The sequence below is a fragment of the Pelophylax lessonae genome (assembly GCF_965119305.1).
Source record: "Pelophylax lessonae genome assembly, contig: HAP1_SCAFFOLD_350, whole genome shotgun sequence".
Lineage (NCBI taxonomy): Eukaryota > Metazoa > Chordata > Amphibia > Anura > Ranidae > Pelophylax > Pelophylax lessonae.
Genome location: NW_028119994.1, coordinates 38,597 through 56,688, shown reverse-complemented (window position 1 = coordinate 56,688; position 18,092 = coordinate 38,597). Strand labels below are relative to the sequence as shown.

The 18,092-nt window shown below is 44.4% G+C and overlaps 1 protein-coding gene across 1 annotated transcript in view; it reads left to right on the top strand.

The window, feature by feature from the left end:
- Positions 1–18,092, top strand: part of LOC309543787 (uncharacterized protein) — a gene marked incomplete at both ends in the record, with an annotated part of 88,080 nt that overhangs the window by 57,698 nt on the left and 12,290 nt on the right. Inside the window, 6 exon segments of the mRNA XM_082276224.1 lie at positions 9,599–9,720; positions 9,807–9,930; positions 10,047–10,144; positions 10,224–10,424; positions 10,533–10,674; positions 14,399–15,279. Of these exon segments, the coding sequence (XP_082132350.1) occupies positions 9,599–9,720; positions 9,807–9,930; positions 10,047–10,144; positions 10,224–10,424; positions 10,533–10,674; positions 14,399–15,279 (1,568 nt within the window).

The window sequence follows — 18,092 nt, the reverse complement described above, 5'->3', positions numbered from 1 at the left end:
TCTCCCGTGTGAGACATCTGATGTTTGTAAACAAGGGACTTCCGTGAAAACGATTTCCCGCACTCAGGACAGGAAAATGGCTTCTCCCCAGTGTGAGATCTCTGATGTGTGTGAAGATTAGACTTTAGTGAAAAACATTTCCCGCACTCAGGACAGGAATATGGCTTCTCCCACGTGTGAGATCTCTGATGTGTGTAAAGAAACGACTTCCTAGAAAAACATTTCCCACACTCAGGACAGGAAAATGTTTTTTCCCCTGTGTGAGATCTCTGATGTGTGTGAAGATGAGACTTCCGTGAAAAACATTTCCCGCACTCAGGACAGGAATATGGCTTCTCCCCCGTGTGAGATCTTTTATGCACATTAAGACCATATTTAGAACAGAAACATTTCCCGCACTCAGGACAGGAATACGGCTTCTCTACCATGTGAGATCTTTTATGTGCATTAAGACGGCATTTAAAACGGAAACACTTCCCGCACTCAGTACAGGAAAGCCTCTTATCTGTTGGAAGGACAGCACTGTCCCTCACAGTCTGAGGTTCCTCAGGATAAGAGGAATACGATGGTCCGGCATTTTCCCTCACAGTCTGAGGTTCCTCAGGATAAGAGGAATACGATGGTCCGGCACTATCCCTCACAGTCTGAGGTTCCTCAGGATAAGAGGAATACGATGGTCCATCTACACTGTGTGGTGCCGGATGCACATTTGAGATAGCCGGGTTTTCTCCTGGACTATACTGTGTGATGTCCTCATCTTCTACTTTACAGTCTGGAGACAAAGTGAGACAATCCTCTGAGGTTTTCCTCATCTCCCGTCCATCTACTAAAATAGAAATAAAAAGATTATTACTAGACATCAGCAGATTGGTTCCCCTAAACCAGGACTCCGCCCACATCAGATAGCTTTGTCTCTGAGGATCTTACAATTCCACCCTCAAGGTAACTAGTAAATGGTAGAGGGTGACTAGGTGTCCCATGAACCACACATCAAATCAAGACCTGCTGTGTGATAGTAAATGGCAGTCTCAGTCCGGACCTACGCCAGTCCACGCCTTGATGTGTCATGTGCGGGACACCTACTCACTATCTACCAATGCCTGTGACTAGTAAATGGGTCCTCTGATCTCCTACCAGTTCATTTCTTTATTCATGGACCTTAGTCAGAGAGTGAGGAAACAACGAGAACTGTCTTTTATAGGAGTGACAGTGATGAGGGGATTATAGGACGAGTGTCCCCTCCTCCTCTATCATTCATTGCCATCTTCCCAACACAAGAAGTCCCACACTTCCTTATTTAGTCCATGATTTAGTCATGAATAATAGTGGGGCTGAGCCCCACCAGAGGTCAGAGAGTGAGGATGGGGGAACAACCAAGATAAAGACTGGACTGATCCTGAAGACCGCCATCATTGGGTTACTGACTCCTCCCTCATCATCACATTCTGTTTAAGGTTCCAAAGTTGGAGGATGTTATCACATTATTATCAACAGGTAAAAGTCTGTGCTCCAATCAAATCATCCAAAATGTCCAGCTGGTAGAAAATGGGTGTAACAAAAGAGAATCCATATTATGTGTATATATAGCAGTGGGTAGAGGGGAGAGAGCAGAAGTCAGGACTATGTAATGTACAACATAGAGTATATAGTGCAGGGGTCAGGAGTATGTAATGTACAACAGAGTATTTAGTCCAGGGGTCAGGAGTATGTAATGTACAACATAGAGTATATAGTGCAGGGGTCAGGAGTATGTAATGTACAATATAAATTATACAATGTAAGGGTCAGGACTCATAATATTGCTATTCAGTAATCAGTGGAAGCTTAAATGTTTACATGAGACAAGTTGCAGAGGTCCCACACCGCTGCCTCTCATCTCCTGGGACTGCACTCAGTGACTTGGGTGTGAGACTATACAGACATATCCCTCCACCAGGCACAGCCAGCAGATAACAGAGCAAGGAACCCCGGGAGAGATTTAGCTTAGATCCAGGCATTGGGCAGAAGACTTAAGATACATGCCCCAGGTGCCTAGGTCTAATAATGCCTATGCAAAAAATTAACATTTTTCTGCCAGCTGAATCCCAGAATCTCCATAAATCCAGTCTAGATACATAAATTGTATCTGCAGCACAGAGAAGGAAGATTATCTGAGAGAAATACAGGAACACAGGACAAAAAACACATCTCAGGAAAGTGACCAGGGGATTACAGGCTGATATCACCCAGTCCCCGCCCTACTCTGGACCAATCAGTGAGCAGTATGGGTGGAGGAATGTATTTAGTGTTAATGACCCACCTGTGCTGATCTCTGTAGGAGTGTCCTCCTCTATAAATGTCCCCGTTATTCCATCCTCCTCCATAGACTGCTGATCATCCCTTACATACCTCTCTTCTTCTTCTGCTTTAACCTCAACTTTTATATCTATCAGATCTTCACCCTAAAGCAAAAAAATACATTTTAATTAGTAAAATATAAGCTCAAATAAAAATCCACACATTGTCTCCACAAGTCCATGTTCTAGAGACTGTCCCACCCACCTTGTAACAGTGAGGGATGGTGTGATCTTCCTGTGTGGAATCCCGGGAATACAGAGGACGGGGACATCTCTCTGGTGGGTTCCTGGTATTAGGTGGCTCCATCATATCCTTGTGTCCTTCTGAAAACTCCTCCATCACTCCATACTCCTCATCCTCCTCTTTATACTCCTCTTTAACAACAATATTATCATCCCAGAGGTTTCCACTATGAATATATAATAAAACATTCATTATAACAAACATGCTGTGTATAAATCATAACTGTCAGTGATTGTTTCTCATCTACCTGATGATGGTGGGGGATGGTGTGATCTTCCTGTGTGGAATCCCGGGAATACAGAGGACGAGGACATCTCTCTGGTGGGTTCCCATTACTGGATCCATCTGTAGGAAACACACACACTGACTGAATACATTGTTTCTATGTGTTTATCAGATGATGGGGGATCTAGGTGGATCCTCCGTACTGCTCTCTCCTTTACAATAAAGTCTCCTCTTACCCGGTGATGTGAGGGGCGGCTGATTCTCCATCATGACGTCCTTGTAGAGATCCTTGTGTCCTTCTAAATACTCCCACTCCTCCATGGAGAAATAGACAGTGACATCCTGACACCTTATAGGAACCTGACACACACAATGATACAGTCACCATCCAGACACATCCCTTGTCTGTTACTGGATAATGTCCCAGAATTCCCAGCACCGCTCACCTCTCCTCCGTGATCTCTCTGGGGACTTCTGGAATCTTCTTTATATTTTTCTATTCTACCAGGTAAATGTGTATATAGACCACTCTGCCAACAATGAGAATCAAGATTATAAAATATAACTAATATTCCATGTATCAAAAAGTCCCATTCAAATAACAGTTGCTTGAAAAACAAGAGGTAGGGGAACAGGTGCTGGTGCCATTAGTAACAGATAAACACGTGACCATTTCCAGGTGACACCACATGAATGTGCACTCACCACAAAGTATGGACCTTCTATTACTAGATAGATCTCACTGCGCTTTTTTTGTTGGACCCATTGTGTATCTTGCCATACACCGCCACTCCCCCCACACTAATAAAAGTGTTATAATCAGTAAGACTCATAGGGTGAAAAGGTCATCGGTGGGAAAGGTGACTCATCTCCAAAATGAAGAGAATGTTACGGCCCCTAAGTGTGGAAATGTTCTGACCCTGAAGGGGTTAATCTAAATTTCCACACTATATATGTGTGTATCACCATTTGCTGGAGGTAAAAGAGGTCACAGTGACTATGGAGGAAGACGACGGACATGACGGGGGGGTTACTGGGTGTAAATAGATAATAAGATCTTATTACCTCCTCTATGGCCACTTCCAACAACGTCTCTTCTCTCTACAGCTTCCCGACTCACCTCTCACCCGGAACTTCCTGTCTGTACCCGACATCACTTCCTGTCTGTATTCCATAGAGACTTCCTGTCTGGGTAGAAGTGAGATCACCACCTTGTGGAGCTCAGAGGAACTGCAGCCCTGAGAACCGTCTGGTAGTGTGAACACGGCCTTGTGCTGTGTGTGTATGTACTGTATATCCTTTCCATTCCTCTCCTCCCTGAGTGTGTATGAAGAGGCGGAGCTCCTGCTGGAACAGCGGTCGGAGGAGGAAGCCGAGTCTAGGAGGGAGACTGACAGAAAGTGCAGCAGACTTGCAGGAGTGAGCGAGGAGGATCCAGTTCCTTTACCATCGGAGGTGAGGAGAGTGTGAAGGATGTTTGTGACTCTGGTAGCTGAAAAGCTGGGAGTCATATTGCTCTGGGGAGTGGGGAAGCCCTACTAAGGGGGCGCCCTCACCATCACGTGTGTAAGAGGTGGAAGAAGGCGTGGCTACACTACAGCTGGCACAGTTTGGAGCACGGAGAACTTTCACACCTTATCAACTTTTTATTAATTTGTGAACTTTTTTGGAGCAACAGAACTTCGTTGAAGTAGATGCAAAGTGGAAACAGTGGACTTGCAGAGAACACTATATTGAGCACAAAATATTGTATGATTACATGAATTTGCACAGGTATTTAGTTTATTTAATATAGCAACAAATATTATACGATCAATGAAGTAGATGCAAAGTGGAAGCAGTGGATCTGCAATGAACAACATCTTGAGCACAAATCAATTTATGTGGTATATGAATTTGCACATGGATCAGTTTACCTAATTTATTGATAAATCCCATATGATGAATGAAGTAGGTGTAAAGTGGAAGCAGTAGATCTGCAGAGAATATTATTTTGAGCCCCCTAGCACTTTATATATGAATGTATCCACATATTTTAGTGTATTTATGATAATTTATGTGCACACACAATAGGACAGCGCTGTGACACATAATGCTCTTCTAGGTGATAAAGGGAATACTTACCTTTGTTACAGCAGCAGTCCAGTATAAGTTATTTTTGTAGGTATTTGAGTTGTTACACATAGCGCGGGTTTTTTCCATTTATATTGGTGACATAATTGCCCAAATCTGGGGATCAGGAGCCATTTCCACCCTTTACTCTCGGCTGGGGTTCTTTGTATCCATATAACAGATTTTTTTTGTTTAAGTCTGCGGTGGTGCAAAAAACCTAGATGGAAAAAAACCTGTAAGTGTATAAAAAAGGTGCATGTGATCACACACTAAAATGTGCTGTTAAGAGTGTGCTTTTGGTCCACCCGCCGAAAGGGTAGGACCTTTCCCCTGATCCCTCGTGGTGCGAGGCTCCTGACAGGGACAAAGGGTTTACATGGCCTGCCTAGGCAAAAGGCCTGGCAGACCCCATTCTTCTAGGCCAGCCAAAGCTGACCCTGAATACTTGGTTGAGGGGCTTTCCCGAGGAGAGACCCCCCAGGGACAGGGAAGGAAAGAACCTGAGGGCCACACATCCTTCCCTTAGACGTCAGGGCAAGCTTGAGGACTCGCGCCCTTCATTCATGAGAAAAACACACACAAAAGGGAAAGAGTGACAGACAGTGGGAGAAAATAAAAAGAGAATAAAAAAAAGTGTCCACGCATTTCAGTGCACTAGCCAGGCCCTGAGGCCTGGTAACAAAAATTGCTCCAGGCGTTAGCCAAAAGGCCCAGCCCATGAGGCGCAGTGCAGAAAGAAAGCAAATTTGGTGGCTGTGACCATGTATCTGTTCACACCATGGGGTCCCACACCCAACTGTTACTAAGAGCACCCCTAGGGTGACCACGCAGACCTTCTGCCTTCCCAGCCCCTGGCCACACAAAGTAGAATGTTCAAATCAGGAGATAATGGGCTCTTCCAGCTTTCCCTGGGGGAAATGTTCCGGTTTCTGTTCCAGTCAGTACTAACCTTCCAAACCCCCGTCCCTCCAGCAGGTTTGCATAGCTGGCACCCAACCTTGGTCAGGTCAGACGACAGTACAGCGCCCCCACTGGATCACTGACAAGAACAGATACTAAACCCGATCTTAGCCAAAAGGCAGAGAAACTATATGTATCCATATAGCAGATGTTCTACATGACTAAATCTGCAAATCAATTTTACTGCAAAATTAAAGGTGGCAAATTGTCTCCCCCCGAGCAGTAATATATTTCTATCCCCCTTGGTGGGAGTGGAGATGACCCATCTATAAGGATATACAGTACATACACACACAGCACAAGGCCGTGTTCACACTACCAGATGTTTCTCAGGTCTGCAGTTCCTCTGAGCTCCACAAGGTGGTGATCTCACTTCTACCCAGACAGGAAGTCTCTATGGAATACAGACAGGAAGTGATGTCAGGTAAAGACAGAACATTCCGTAGAACGTAGAGAGGAGACATTGCTGGACCTGGTGGCAGAGGAGGTAATATGTAGATTAACCCCTTCAGGGGGATCAGTTGATGAATAATATATCTTCCTTCCAAAACTGGCCATACATGGTTCAGTTTTATCATTCATCCTGCAGACTGAGTGAAAAAGCGAAACTGATTCCCCCATCCACATATTGGAGGGGGATGGGGTAATCCTCCCCGCTGCACTATTGTATTCTGACAATGGGGGGCGCTCCTCCTCTCTCAGAATACACAGATCAGTGATGAAGCTATTGGCTGCAGCTGCTGATGGAGTGACTTTTATCCGGCAGTGACCACACATGGATGGAAATGTGACAGATCCCTGCTGAACCAGCTGAATTTCCATGTATCTATGGTCACCTCCCCTCCCCCTCATCTCCTTCATTATGTAAGTCATGCTTAGGCTTGTGACGGTATCAGATTTTCATGCTGCGATTAATTGATTAAGGTTTTGCCACGGTATTATCACGGTATTCAATTATTAAATTTAAATTATTACATTTCTACCTCACTTGAATTTCATTGCTGAATTTAGGGGCTTTGGTTCACTTATGCACATTATTATATAGTCAGTCAGTACAGACTGTGTGAACCAGGCCTAAAATAGGTCATCAAGCAGTGTCTGGCCTACCTGGTGATGACTGGTCCTGGCGCTCGGCTCCGATCCGATGGCCTGGTCATTAAGAGGGCAAATCCTTGTGGTCAAGAAGTGGTTAAACCTGAAGGAGGACCGGTGTTTTATAGTTTACTATTGCTTTAGGCCTGGTTCACATGTATGCGGGTTGTCGGTTCACATGTATGCGGGTTGGCGGTTCACATGTATGCGGGTTGGCGGTTCACATGTATGCGGGTTGGCGGCTCACATTTGCACAGGCATAGCAGCCCATTGATTTGAACGGGCTGCTATGCCCTCATTTTCCACAGAAAAAAGGTGCATGCAGCATTTTTTTTTAAATTCAGTGGCCTTGAAATCCATCCTGCTTTTGCACCATGTGACTAACCTGCAGTTGCTGCTCTGGCAAGCTTTCTGCGATTTTTTTTATATACGTGGCCCCAGCATTTAAAAACACAGTTTGTGTGTGCAGCAACTGCAGGTAAGTCGCATGGTGCAAAAGAAGGATGGATTTCATGGCCACTGCATTTTTTTAAATTCTGCATTCATCTTTTTTCAGCCGCAAACGCAGACATAGCAGCCCAAGCCCATTCACATCAATGGGCTGCTATGCCTGTGCAAATGTGGGCCCCCAACCCGCATACATGTGAACCACCAACCCGCATACATGTGAACCACCAACCCGCATACATGTGAACCACCAACCCGCATACATGTGAACCACCAACCCGCATACATGTGAACCAGTCCTAAAGGAATAGTAAAGTCATTTATAGATAAAAACACCGCTCCTCCTGTAGGTTTAACCACTTCTGGACCGCAAGGATTTGCCTCCTTAATGACCAGGCCATTGGATCGGAGCTGAGCGCCAGGACCAGTCATCACCAGGTAGGCCAGACACTGCTTGATGACTATATAATAATGTAATGTGGGCTGCTATGCGTGTGTATATATATATAATATCCTGCTATGCCCATGTATGTATGTATGCGTGTGTGTGTGTGTATCTATCTATCTATATATAAATATAAAAAAAAATATATATATAATATCTATCTAGATCTATGTAATTCTATCTATCTAATTCTATCTATCTATCTATCTTATTCTATCTGCAGAAACTTGTGTTTCTGTCTGTGTCTGAGCCCTGGAAGAAGCATGTGGGTGTGTGCTGGGAGGGAGCCGTCTGATTGGTTACAGGGAGGAGCTAAGTCTCTCACTCTAGGATCATATTACCAGAGCTGTTTCTATGGAGTGAGTGAATGAGTCATCCGGCTCACTGAAATGTATCAATTCTAAAGTCAGACTTGAGGAGCAGATAAACTCGGTATTTTAAAAATGCCACAATAACAATACCGTGGGTATGCAATACCGCGATATATCGAATTACCGAAAACCGGCACATCTCTAGTCATGCTGAGATAATCTCCCATTGGCTGAGCAATATTCTCATTTGTCTCTGAGCTCCTTCTTGCTATTCCCCATCCTGCCTGTTGTTTCCTTGGATTGATTTTCTGTGTAGTGACCCCGGCTTCATCTCTTGGATGCGCTCGTCTGTTTCTTGTCCTGACCTTTATCCTGATTCCTGGATCTCCTCCTCATCTCTCCTCCATATCCTCTTACACAGCTTTTCTCCACACCTACAGTGACCCTGGGGGGTGGAAACTTGGTACCAGCATGCAGCAAAATCCATCCCCACCATTAGGAGCTCTGGAGAAAATTGTCCGATATGTACATGGGAGCTTACTTTCAAAGATTCCTGACAGATTTCTGTTTGGTAAAGGTCAAAGTTCACTCTTCAGTTTAGGAGAGGTAGGACGCACCCAGGAAAATAATTTGGTTTGCATAGGAGCCTCATATAGAGGACCCCTCAAATATCCCCAACCAAATGTCAATCCATTCAGAGTCTATATGTCCTATGACATCACACTGACCTCACAGCTCCTCCTCCTAATGTCCCTCCATCTGACTTTTTTTTCTAAAGCTCTTAGGATGTGGTTGGGGCTGTTGGTCCTGCGTTGTATGTAGTGGAGTCAAAATGCCTACAACAAGTTTTAACCTGCACTGTGTGGGGGTCCTGTGGGTAAATTAAACCTCAGTGGAGCTATAATAAAATGGAGACCTGAAAGATGAGGTGAGGAGGATTCTCATAGTTGCCAACATTTGAAAATAATTTCCAGGGACACTTTGCAGCACAGCTATCAATTATTTACCACACCCACTTCCCTGAAGCTCCGCCCACTCCACATAATTTATCTCCGCCTACTTGTCATCAGATTATAGGGTCTACTCAATAAAGAGAGAATAACAGGAAATTGAAAAGGGAATTTTAAACTTGAGGCCAAAGTAGCAGAGTTGGAATAATTCTCCCTTTCAGCTGCACTACTTCTGCCTAAAGTTTAAAATTCTCATCACAATTCCCTGCAATTCTAAAGTGTCAAATGTGCTCAGGTGTGACCAAAAATGTAAATATAAATAAATTGCAAAGTGTAAATAAGTACATTGCCGGGACAATGTAAATTACCCGGGACGGGCTCCTATTTGCAGGGACTGTCCCGGCAAAAATGGAACAGTTGGCAAGTATGGATTCTGGGAAAATCATTTGGATTTACTATTTGTGTTCATATCCTAGAGTTTTCCTTCTGTGAAGTCTGGAGATCATATGACCATCACATTGCCTCCACCTCCCTCCCGGATAGAATAGAGAAATACAAAGAAGATTCTAGAAGTCACCAGAGAAATCATGGAGGAGAGGTAAGCGGTGCTGGGAATTCTGGGACATTATCCAGTAACAGACAAGGGATGTGTCTGGATGGTGACTGTATCATTGTGTGTGTCAGGTTCCTATAAGGTGTCAGGATGTCACTGTCTATTTCTCCATGGAGGAGTGGAAGTATTTAGAAGGACACAAGGATCTCTACAAGGACGTCATGATGGAGAATCAGCCGCCCCTCACATCACCGGGTAAGAGGAGACTTTATTGTAAAGGAGAGAGCAGTACGGAGGGTCCACCTAGATCCCCCATCATCTGATAAACACATAGAAACAATGTATTCAGTCAGTGTGTGTGTTTCCTACAGATGGATCCAGTAATGGGAACCCACCAGAGAGATGTCCCCGTCCTCTGTATTCCGGGGATTCCACACAGGAAGGTCACACCATCCCTCACCATCATCAGGTAGATGATTGTCAATTATTGGTAGTTCTGATTTATATACAGTATATTTGTTACAATTAATGTTTTATTATCTATTAAGAATGGAATCCTCAGGGTTTATAATATTGATGTTAAAGAAGAGTATAAAGATGAGGAGTATGGAGTGATGGAGGAGTTTTCAGAAGGACACAAGGATATGATGGAGCCACCTAATACCAGGAACCCACCAGAGAGATGTCCCCGTCCTCTGTATTCCCGGGATTCCACACAGGAAGGTCACACCATCCCTCACTGTTACAAGGTTGGTGGGATGGAGCATCTAGAACATGGACTCATGGAGATGATGTGTGGATTTTTTATGTGACCCTATAGTTTTCGGATGATATTTTCTCTCATTTTCTTGGTTTAGAGTGGAGATCCAATCGATATAGAATTTGAGGTTAAAGCAGAAGAAGAAGAGACGTATGTGAGGGATGATCAGCAGTCTATGGAGGAGGATGGAATAACGGGGACATTTATAGAGGAGGACACTCCTACAGAGATCAGCACAGGTGGGTCATTAACACTAAATACATTCCTCTACCCATACTGCTCACTGATTGGTCCAGAGTAGGGCGGTGACTGGGTGATATCAGCCTGTAATACCCTGGTCACTTTCCTGAGCTGTGTTCCCTGTCCTGTATTCCTGTATTTCTCTCGGATAATCTTCCTTCTCTGTGCTGCAGACACAATTTATGTCTCTAGACTGAATTTATGGAGATTCTTTGGTTCAGCTGGCAGCAAAATGTTGATTGTCACCATATGTGTTGCTAGATCTAGGCACCTGGGGTATGTACTTTGAGTGCTCTGCCCCATACCCGGGTCTAGTAAGATTTCTGACAGAACAATTCTCCCAGGATTATTTGCTGGCTGTGCCGGGTGGAGGGATATGTCTGTATAGCCTCATACCCAAGTCACTGAGTGCAGTCTCAGGAGATGGGAGGCAGCGGTGTGGGACCTCTGCAACTTGTGTGAAGTAAGTAAACATTTAAGCTTCCACTGATTACTGAATACCAATAACATTACATACTCCTGACCCCTGCACTATATACTCTATGTTGTACATTACATACTCCTGACCCCTGCGTTATATATTCATAGTTACATAGTAGTTGAGTTTGAATAAAGACAATAGTCCATCTAGTTCATCCTGTGTAGGTGTGTGTGGACGCAATCATCTCACATACCCCTGAATGCTCTGATCCTTGAGATGTACGTCCAAGAGTCTTTTAAATATAGCCATACTCCCCACAGTAACTACCATTTTTGGTCCACAATCTTGTAGCCCTTACTGTAAAGAACTCCCTGCGCAGCCTAAGGAGCCTAATGTTGTACATTACATACTCCTGACCCCTGCACTATATACTCTATGTTGTACATTTCATCATTCTGATACTATATAGTCCTAACATTTGTATTCTATGTAATAGCTTGTACATTACATAGTCCTTACTGCTTTTGCACCCATTTCCTACCAACTGGACATTTTATTTCTGATGACCTGATTGGAGGACAGACTTTTACATGGTGATAATAAATTGATAACTTCCTTAAACTTTGGAACCTTAAACAGAAAGTGATAATGAGGGAGGAGTCAGTAACCCAATGATGGTGGTCTTCAGGATCAGTCCAGTCTTCATCTTGGTTGTTCTCCCCCCATCCTCACTCTCTGACCTCTGGTGGGGCTCAGCCCCGCTGTTATTCATGACTAAATCATGGACTAAATAAGCAGAGATGGCTCTAGGCTTTGTGAGGCAAAACTTGGATATGAGACCCCACTCACACCCATAATGGGAAAAATAATTCAAGTGATAAAAATGAACTGTATAAATTGCATACATTAGGAGCCTTAAATCCTTTGAACTATGAATTCACAGTTTCTAGAATTTTCTCTAACCAATTCTTCTTCTTTAATCAAAGATCATTAAACATCCGGTATGTATGTATATTTATATATACAGTATATTAGACACACACAAATATAAATAAAATGTGTGCGGCTGCAACTAGCAGCAAATGAAAAAAATGATATTTCTCCATTTACATGAAGGTCAGGTTACTATAACCCAGTACAGAGTTCCCCCTTACATCAGAGTCAGCAGGACTCCTCCTTACAGTGGAAGGGGACCTTTCATGTAAAGGGGAGTTCTGCAGACTTCCTTGTAAAGGGGAACTCTGGTGTAAAGGGGGGGGGGCTCTGGTGACCAGATTTATCAGAGTGCACAGCATTCCTCTTTACATCAGGGTCCGCAGAGTTCCAACGGGAACTATGATGTGGGGGGGGGGGGGGGGCGCTCTGGTGACCACAGACCACCTTCCACAGAGTTAATGCACTAAGGTAAGGGGGGGGTTTACTGATATAAGGAGAAAACTTTATATCAGTGCTCCCCTACCTTACTGTATTCACTCCCTCCATACATCAGTGACCCCCCCCCCCCCAGACTGGCCTGGCAGCGCTGTCACTGACCCCCCCCTCAGACTGGCCTATCAGTGCTCTCACTGACCCCCCCTCACACTGGCCTGGCAGTGTTGTCACTGACCCCCCCTCATACTGGCCTGGCAGCGCTGTCACTGACCCCCCCCCCTCAGACTGGCCTGGCAGCGCTGTAACTTACCCTCCCTCCCCTCAGATTGGCCTGGCAGCAGTGTCACTGATCCCCCCACAGACTGGTCTGGCAGCGCTGTCACTGACCCCCCCTCAGACTGGTCTGGCAGCGCTGTCACTGACCTCCTCTCAGGTGCACTTGCAGGGTCAGTCAGATGGTCCTCTTTGGGCTTCAGCTTGGTGGCTCTGGTTTTATCTTATATTCTCCTCTCCACAGTCCACACACATCTGACTCCTCCCGTGACCCCTGTCCTGGCAGCGCTCCCGCTCTTGACTTTGTAAGCTCCCCCCCCCCCCCAGAGACTGAGGACATGATACAGCAGATGGTCAGAGACTGTGTAGACATGTTACAAGAGATGGTCAGAGACTGAGTGGCCATGATACAAGAGATGGTCAGAGACTGTGCGGACATGATACAAGAGATGGTCAGAGACTGTGTGGACATGATACAAGAGATGGTCAGAGACTGAGTGGCCATTATACAAGAGATGGTCAGAGACTGTGCGGATATGATACAAGAGATGGTCAGAGACTGTGCGGACATGATACAAGAAATGGTCAGAGACTGTGCGGACATGACTCTCCCACTGTGCTTATACTCGCCTTTCCTTCATGTGGGGGTGAGTAGAGAGTCCTTTTCCCTGCAGAAACTCCTAACATGAGGTGGAGCTTTCACATTTTTTTGTCATCACTGTGACAAGTAAATGGTGTGGGGGATGGGGGCCCAAGCTGTACAGAACTCTTCATGCCCACATAGATAATAGATGAGAGAGCAGTAAGTTGAAGTGCCCACCCCATATCCACAGTTCAGGTGTGTCCTAATACAGACTGAGTCTGCCCCCAGCACACACTATACAGCTCCCATAGACAATGCTGTACAGAGCCACTATGATAATGAGCAGCAATGGCACAGCTCACCTGTGTGCGGTCCTAAGCACACCACCCGTGTCATCTCCGCTCTCCTCCCGCCATCTTCATGCTCCTCTGAGTACTCGCTGCACACACAGTACAGGAAGCCAGGAACACGTGGTGGGTTAGGACGGAGATGCCAGCAGCGCCCTCATTGGATAGCCCTGTTGTGATCTAACCTCTGATTGGCAGAGTGTGTGGTGGGCGGGGCAGTGTGTTTAAGCAGCCATACACAGTGAGTGAAAGGGGAGCCCGGGGGAAGGAAGCTCTTGTTAAGACATGTGGCCGCATGGCTCCAGCATTCCCTACAGCCAGTCCTCCCCAGAAACACACATGGGAGGCAAATTAGGTGACCGTGAGGCCCCTGTAAGCACAAAGCCTTAGGCGACCTCCTAATTTGCCTAATTAGAGAGCCACCTCTAAATAAAGAAGTGCAGTACTTCTTGTGTTGGGAAGATGGCAATGGGTGAGAGAGGGGGTGGGGACACTCGTCGTATAATCCCCTCATCACTGTCACTCCTATAAAAGACAGTTCTCATTGTTTCCTCACTCTCTGACTAAGGTCCATGAATAAAGAAATGAACTGGTAGGAGATCAGAGGACCCATTTACTAGTTACCTTGAGGGGGGAATTGTAAGATCCTCAGAGACAAAATTGCCTGATGTGGTTTAGGGGAACCAATCTGCTGATGTCTAGTAATAATCTTTTTACTTCTATTTTAGTACATGGACGGGAGATGAGGAAACCCTCAGAGGATTGTCTCACTTTGTCTCCAGACTATAAAGTAGAAGATGAGGACATCACACAGTATAGTCCAGGAGAAAACCCGGCTACCTCAAATGTCCATCCGGCACCACACAGTGTAGATGGACCATCGTATTCCTCTTATCCTGAGGAACCTCAGACTGTGAGGGACGTAGCCGTCCTTCCAACAGATAAGAGGTTTTCCTGCCCTGAGTGCGGGAAATGTTTTTGTTCTAAATTTAATCTTAATGTTCATAAAAGATCTCACACAGGAGAGAAGCCGTATTGCTGTCCTGAGTGTGGGAAACATTTTGTACAAAAATCACAACTTGTCAGACATCAAAAGCTTCACACGGGGGAAAAACTGTATTCCTGTTTTGAATGTGGAAAATCATTTTCAGACAAGTCCTTTTATCACACCCATCAAAGACTTCACAAAGGTGAGAAGCCGTATTCCTGTCCTGAGTGCCTAAAATGTTTTGTAGTAAAAGCACAACTTGTCACACATCAGAGATCTCACACTGGTGAGAAGCTGTATTCCTGCCCTGAGTGTGGGAAATGTTTTTCAGATAAGTCTAACCTTTACAGGCATCAGAGATCTCACATGGATAAAAAGTCGTATTCCTGTTCTGAGTGTGGGAAATGTTTTGTACAAAAATCAAACCTTGTTACACATCAAAGATCTCACACAGGGGAGAAGCCGTATTCCTGTCTTGAGTGTGGAAAATGTTTTTCACGAAAGTCTCATCTTTACACACATCAGAGATCTCACACGGGAGAGAAGCCACTTTCCTGTTCTGTGTGCGGGAAATGTTTTTCAGATAAGTCCAGTCTTTACAGACATCAGAGATTGCACATGGTGGAAGAAGCCAATTTCCATTCCTGAGTGAGGGAAATGTTCCTCACTGAAGTTCTGCCATCCTGTACATCAGGGATCCCACACAACCCTGGAGGTGTATTAGTGCCTTGAGTGTGGGAAATGTCTTCTATATGAATGTTGGTGGACATGTGGGGAAGAAGCACACCCTGATATACACCTCAGATATACTCCATGGCTGATCTTCATCATGTAAGAACTTCAAAATGAGATCAGAAATCACCAAGATATGGATGAAGTGTTGTACTGTGTTGGCCATTGATAGCAGTAGAAAAATAAAAATGGAGTCATTACCTTTGATTGGCTGCGTACATTTTGTGGTGTAGAGATTTAAGGGTCTATTTTTGGAAAAATTGTTAAAAGAATGTGACAAGGACCCACGCAGCCATAAATTTTGATGTTCTTTGTATTTCATACGTTGATTTCCAATGATCTTTAGCTCCATCTAGTGGCAATAATGCAGTACTGCAAGATAATACCGCTTTCTAAGCAATGTTACAAATGTCATGTGAGTACATTGTATGAGTAATTGTCACTCAAAGTGTGACAGCGCTGAAAGCTGAAAATTGGCCTCGGCAGAAAGGGGGTTAAAGTGCCTGATATTGAAGGGGTTAATACATTCAAGCTAATCCCAAACATATACAGTGAAAAAATAAAATTAATGTGTCTCATAGTGCGAGTCAATCAAAAAAAAATCATCAAAAATGAATTATTTCACAAAAGAAAGATATACAGAGCATCCGGAAAGTACTCACAGAGCTTCACTTCTTCCACATTTTGTTATATTACAGCCTTATTCCAAAATGGATTAAATTCATTATTTTCCTCAAAATTCTACAAACAATCCCCCATAATGACAAAGTGAAAGAAGTTTGTTTGAAATCTTTGCAAATTTATTAAAAATAAAAGATGGAAAAATCCCATGTACAATAAGTATTCACACCCTTTGCTCAATACTTTGGTGAAGCTCCTTTGGCACCAATTACAGCCTCCAGTATTTCTGAGTATGATGCTACAAGCTTGGCACTCCTATTTTTGGGCAGTTTCTCCCATTCTTCTTTGCAGGACCTCTCAGGCTCCATCAGGTTGGATGGGGGAGGGTCGGTGCTCAGCCATTTTCAGATCTCTCCAGAGATGTTCAATCGGGTTCAAGTCTGGGCTCTGGCTGGGCCACTCATGGACATTCACAGAGTTGTCCTGTAGCTACTCCTTTGTTATCTTGGCTGTGTACTTAGGGTCATTGTCCTGTTGGAAGACGAACCTTCTCCCCAGTCTGAGGTCCAGAGCGCTCTGGAGAAGGTTTTCATCAAGGATGTCTCTGTACATTGCTGCATTCATCTTTCCCTCCATCCTGACTAGTCTCCCACTTCCTGCCGCTGAAAAACATCCCAACAGCATGATGATGCCACCACCATGCTTCACAGTAGGGATGGTATTGGCCAGATGATGATCGGTGCCTGGTTTCCTCCAGACATGACGCTTGCCATTCAGCCCAAAGAGTTCGATCTTTGTTTCATCAGAGCAGAGAATTTTGTTTCTCATTGTCTGAGTCCTTCAGGTGCCTTTTTGGCAAACTCCAGGTGGGCTGTCATGTGCCTTTTTACTGAGGAGTGGCTTCCGTCTGGCCACACCCACATAGGCCTGATTGGTGGAGTGCTGCAGAGATGGTTGTTCTTCTGGAAAGTTCTCCTCTCTTCACAGAGAAATGCTGGAGCTCTGTCAGAGTGACCATCGGGTTCTTGGTCACCTCCCTGACTAAGGCCCCCCTCCACCGATCGCTCAGTTTGGCCAGCTGGCCCACTCTAGAAAGATTCCTGGTGGCTCCACACTTCTTCCATTTACAGATGATGGAGGCCACTGTGCTCATTATGACTTTCAATGCTTCAGAAATGTTTCTGTACCCTTCCCCCGATCTGTGCCTCCATACAATCCTGTCTTCGAGGTCTACAGGCAATTCCCTGGACTTCATGGCTTAGTTTGTGCTCTGACATGCACTGTTAACTGTGGGACCTTATATAAACAGGTGTGTGCTTTTCAAAATCATGTCTAATCAACTGAATTTACCACAGGTGGACTCCAATCAAGTTGTAGGAACATCTCAAAGTGATCAGTGGAAACAAGATGCACCTGAGCTCAATTCTGAGTGTCATGTCAAAGGCTGTGATACTTATGTACATGGGATTTTTTTATTTTTAATAAATTAGCAAAGATTTCAAACAAACGTCTTTCATTTTTTCATTATGGGGGATTGTTTGTAGAATTTCGAGGAAAATAATGAATTTAATCCATTTTGGAATAAGGCTGTAACATAACAAAGTGTGGAAAAAGTGAAGAGTTGTGAGTACTTTCCAGATGTTCTGTGTATATATGTATGTATGTGTGTGTGTATATATATATATATACAATTCTGTGAAGAATCAAATGAGTAAAGTCCAAAAAAAAAATGATATGATAAATATATGTTGTGCTGTGAGAAAGATGTCTATAAATGTCCAGAGTTCAACAAGTCCAAACAGAAATAGTGTCAGTGCTGAAATGTCTTTATCCACCTGGGTTTAAGTGAGAAGAAATCCCTATTACTCCATTAGCATACATGTGACATATGTCGCACTCTCCTAGACAGGCGCTGGTTTAGGGAAATGTAGTTCTTGGCTCACTGTAATCTGTGTAGCTGTATGGGATTCGTTAGGTCTGTTCTGTGTATCACTGGCTGCAGGATTGACTGTTTTCCCCGGTGTGGCTGGAAATATTCTGGAAGGTAGTGGGCTGGAAAAGTCAAATTAGCAGCTGAATAT